This window comes from Rhinopithecus bieti, unplaced genomic scaffold (genome assembly GCF_001698545.2).
Source record: "Rhinopithecus bieti isolate Rb0 unplaced genomic scaffold, ASM169854v2 scaffold_388, whole genome shotgun sequence".
Lineage (NCBI taxonomy): Eukaryota > Metazoa > Chordata > Mammalia > Primates > Cercopithecidae > Rhinopithecus > Rhinopithecus bieti.
The window spans coordinates 1966244-1970481 of record NW_016803198.1 but is presented as its reverse complement, the minus strand read 5'-3'; the positions used below and the strand labels follow the sequence as shown (position 1 = coordinate 1970481).

Here is a 4238-nt window from a genome sequence, read left to right as displayed (position 1 = left end):
ACATGAAAAATATAAGATCTTGCATTTTTCCTTGTTCTCTCTTAAAATCTATTTCTAATATTGCATTCCCCATTGGATTACTTCATATGGGTATGAGGGAAAAGAAAAAAATTAAAAAAAGAGAGAGAGACAAAATAGACTGGATCTCACCACTAGAATTCACCATAAAAATCTCAAAGTGTAACAGAATTCTTACAAAATTTCCTAGACCAGTTCTTTAAGGAATTGAGATCTGCTATGAAAATATGGCAATCAGGGAAGGGAGGAACGAGATGTGGGAAAATAGTGAATAAGTGCAGCAAAAACAGGTTCTGAGGAATACACATAATTTTGTCTGCTTTAGATCACAATAGAATTTTTAATAAATAAATTTCTTTTCTTTTTTGTTTTTTTGTAAAGACACTTTTTTGAAACAGTAGATTTAGCCCAGTCATTTGTGTCATTTTTAATAAACTGTCTTTTTTTTGATTGTTTGTTTTTTGTAACTCTGTAAATGTTTTAGATTTGAGTCTCTTGTACATTGTCTTTAGAGTTCATTCGGATCAATAACGGTTCATGCACTGAACTGTGTATTGAATTTATTGTGTTAACTGTTGTTGTGTGGTTGAAGGGAGATTTGTATGAGTTATAGTGATTTAGGTGCTCATGCTCGATAGCAGGCATGGGCAGGTGGCTTTCCATGGGTGTGTCTCCCGTAATCTCATCATCCACATTAATGATTTCAACAGTCCTTGTTGGGGCGTGATGGTTTTGCCGATGGTGCTGCTTCCTCATCTTGTAGAAAATGACCAGCATCACTGCAGCCATGAGTGTGATGGCTACAAAACACCCAATGATGATTTTGGTAGTCTTCATGACCTCATCAATTCCTGGGATCCCACTGTTTATATCAGTCACTGGGATGGTGAAGGTTTTCTCTGTCGATCTTGTGCTCTGTGGCGTGAGAGAGGTGGTCACATTGGTGGTCTCCCAGTCGACCACTGGAGTGGGACCCACATTGTTATCTGTGGTCCGTGCCTCATCCTGAGACGGTTCCATAGTCTCTACTGTGACGGTTGAAAAGTAGGAGAAAGGAGTAGTGGTTGCTGCAGTAACATTCAGGGTGGCTGAAGCAGTAGTATTCCCAACGGAATTACTCACCATACATGTGTACATGCCTGTATCTTGCACAGTTACATTTGTGAAATTTAACGTACCATCACTGAGCACAGCTATCCGCACTTTGTACGCCCCATGTGTCATGACTGTTCCATTTGGAGTAATCCAAGATACAGATGTCAGGGATGTGGAAGCCCGACATTTCAGCTCAGCTGCCATGCCTTCAGTGACATTGAGGTCTGCAGGGGGCTCCACAATCACCGGAGCATAGCATGTGAAGTAATTCTGGTCAAGCTCTCCAATGTACCTCCCCTTTAGATTGGGAGGAGTGTTACACCGGGCACAACAAGCTGTGTTGGAGGGGGCCATGTCTTTTATCCACCAACTGAGCCACAGTATGTCACAGTTACAGTTCCAAGGGTTGTGATGTAAATGTATCCGCTCTAGATGATGCAAGGGAGTGAAGAGGTCATGAGGCAGTAATGTTAGATTATTGTGTGCCAGGTTGATCTCCACTAGTGACTGAAGGTTGTCAAAGGCATTCCGTTCAATCACTTGAATCTGGGACTGTATCATCCACAGTTTTTGAAGGTGCATCAAACCCTGGAAAGAGCCAGGCCTGATGGCAGATAAATGATTCCCAGAAAGATCCAGCTCATCTAGTTTTATGAGCGGCGTGAGGTTAGGGATTTCCCGAAGGTTGCACATGGCAAGGTTCAAATACCTCAAGTTGGACAGACCTTCAAAGGCACCTTCTGAGATATATGAAAGTCTTTTCAATTCCCCTAAGTCTAGTCGGCGTAAAGAAGGAATTCTGTTAAAAGCATAAGAAGGGATGCTTTCAATGGGGTTATTTCGCAACCAGAGCTCCTTCAGTTTAGACAAGTATACAAAAGCTCCATTCGGGATGGTAGTAAGACGATTGTCAAAGAGTTCCAGAGTGTTGAGGTTTGCCAGACCATTGAAAGCCCCAATTTCAATGGTTCTGATATGGTTCCTACTCAACTGTAGGATTTCCAAGTGCCTCAAGTGCTTGAAACTGTTCACTTTGATGATCTGGATTTGGTTCTCATGGAGGTTCAGCAGCCGTGTGTTGGTGGAGATGCCATCCGGAACCTCACGCAGGTTTTTCCGAACACAAATCACCTTGCTGAACTGGTTGCTGCAGGAGCACACAGAAGGGCAGGTCTGAGCCCGCACCAGACCAGCCACCACAAGAAGTTGAAGAGCCAGCAGCACCACAAGCAGGGGGTCAAATAGGGCCCTGTTAAACCTAGGACCTATCATTATCTGCTGTGGATGTAAGGTCATCTTGTTCAACATTCATAATTTATCTGGTGTTGGTCCTTCTAGAATTCAAACAGTCTGCAAAATAAAAGCAAAAAACAATTATTAGATTAGATTTTCTCTAAGTGTCTTTCTGGAGTAATGTCAGTGATATAGTGTATCAGCTAAAGCCATTATTTGTCAGACAAATTAAAAACAAACCTAATATCCTTTATTAAGCTGTGTGGTTCATATTTAGAGGAAAATGTACCTTTAATCCAAATTAGGAGCCATCCAAAGCCCACATTCCATGAGTTGTATAACCACAGAGTAAGGAATCAATGAGGTAGAGGACACTAATATGTTGTTTACCAATCAAATGTGGCCCAAATGCATGAGGACATATATACCCCACCATTACCTTCAATGCCTACAGCAGATTGAAAAAGTTTAGAAAATAGGACTTTGGGGCTATATCAAACAAACTAAAAGCTCCTTTGCAAAAGTAGTAATAGCTGACATATTATATTGAAGGTTATTTTATGTGCCAAGCACCATGGGCTATATACTTCATAAAAAAACCTGTCTAGAAGTGATTACATAATTTGTGGTTCCCAGTGCAAAGTAAAATGTAGGAAGCCTTATAAAATTATTAATAATATCAAATCAGTAACAAAAGACCACTAAACCAAGTGTGGGTCCATCTCAACGTGAGTTTCTTTGCAACTGCACAGGTTGTAGGCCCATGAAGCTGGTTGTGATCCTTCGTAATCCTTACAACACTTCTCTGAAGTAGGAATTGTCATCCTTTTCATTTTCAAAATGAAGAAATATCATCATAGAAGTGACATTCAAGAAGTCACATGTTTAGTAAGTATAAATCAGGGCTCAGATGCTCATTAGACTGGTCCCAGGGAATATGATCTCAGATGTTCCATAAAAATGTTGCTATGAGAATAAAGGTAAACGCAAAATATTTTTCACTAATTTCTTTAAAATACCTTTCCTTTGTGGGTGACCTCAGCTATAAGCACTGGCAACTTAATTTATGGTACCTGTGAAGATGCACTGAAATAGTGACATGCACATGTATATATAAACTTCTAGAGATTCTCATATACCAACTCATTATAACATAGCTGACTGCAGCCTATAAGCAGACATACCACATATTAACTATTTTCCCATGAAACATAATTTTTATTTACAGAAAAAAATAGTATAACAGGACTATTATGTCTTGTGTCCCTACTCTTGCTGGTTTTGAGTAGATTTTTGGGAAGGAAAATAACTCATCTCCTGCATTTCTTGTGGCCACAGGAAGTCTTCTGAAGGAGCTTATGTTGTTACCAAGTATACGCCCCACTCAGCTGGCTTATTGTGGACTGGGCACCTGTGTAATAACTTCTCCCAAGTCTCTCAACTCAATAAACAGTGTGTCTTCTGTGAATCTCTTGGAAAGAAAAAAAAGGGAGGGCAGTGAGAGGGGTCACCACATTTCAATTCAAAAAGGTACTAATGTAGGACCCATTATGTGTCACCTTGAGCAAGTTACTTATCCTTTCTGCAGCTTAATTTCTGTCCCACTTCAAAATGGGAATGAAGATATTAATATTACACACCACATAGGGTTGTTGTGAGGATAAAATGAGTTAATACAGGAAAAGGACTTAGAACAATGCCTCCCACATGGTCAGAACTCAATAAATGTTAGATATGATTATCATATCATGACAGATTATACAAAATAATATTTTAATATGAAATATTAATTTCATTATAAATATTAATTCATAAATAATAGTCATTATGGTAATAATTATAGATTTAGATTTATAATGAAATATTAATTTCATTATAACTATTTTTAATTT

The 4238-nt window shown here is 39.1% G+C and overlaps 1 protein-coding gene across 2 annotated transcripts in view; it reads right to left on the bottom strand.

Annotated features, from left to right (window-relative positions):
* Positions 1 to 379: 379 nt before the first annotated feature.
* The window catches only part of LRRC4C (leucine rich repeat containing 4C), a 182212-nt gene continuing 178353 nt past the window's right edge, over positions 380 to 4238 (bottom strand). For both annotated transcript variants that reach the window (XM_017868817.1, XM_017868813.1), the window contains one exon: positions 380 to 2463. In XM_017868817.1, the coding sequence (XP_017724306.1) occupies positions 499 to 2421 (1923 nt within the window). In that variant the 5' untranslated portion in view covers positions 2422 to 2463 and the 3' untranslated portion in view covers positions 380 to 498. The remainder of the gene's footprint in view (positions 2464 to 4238) is intronic.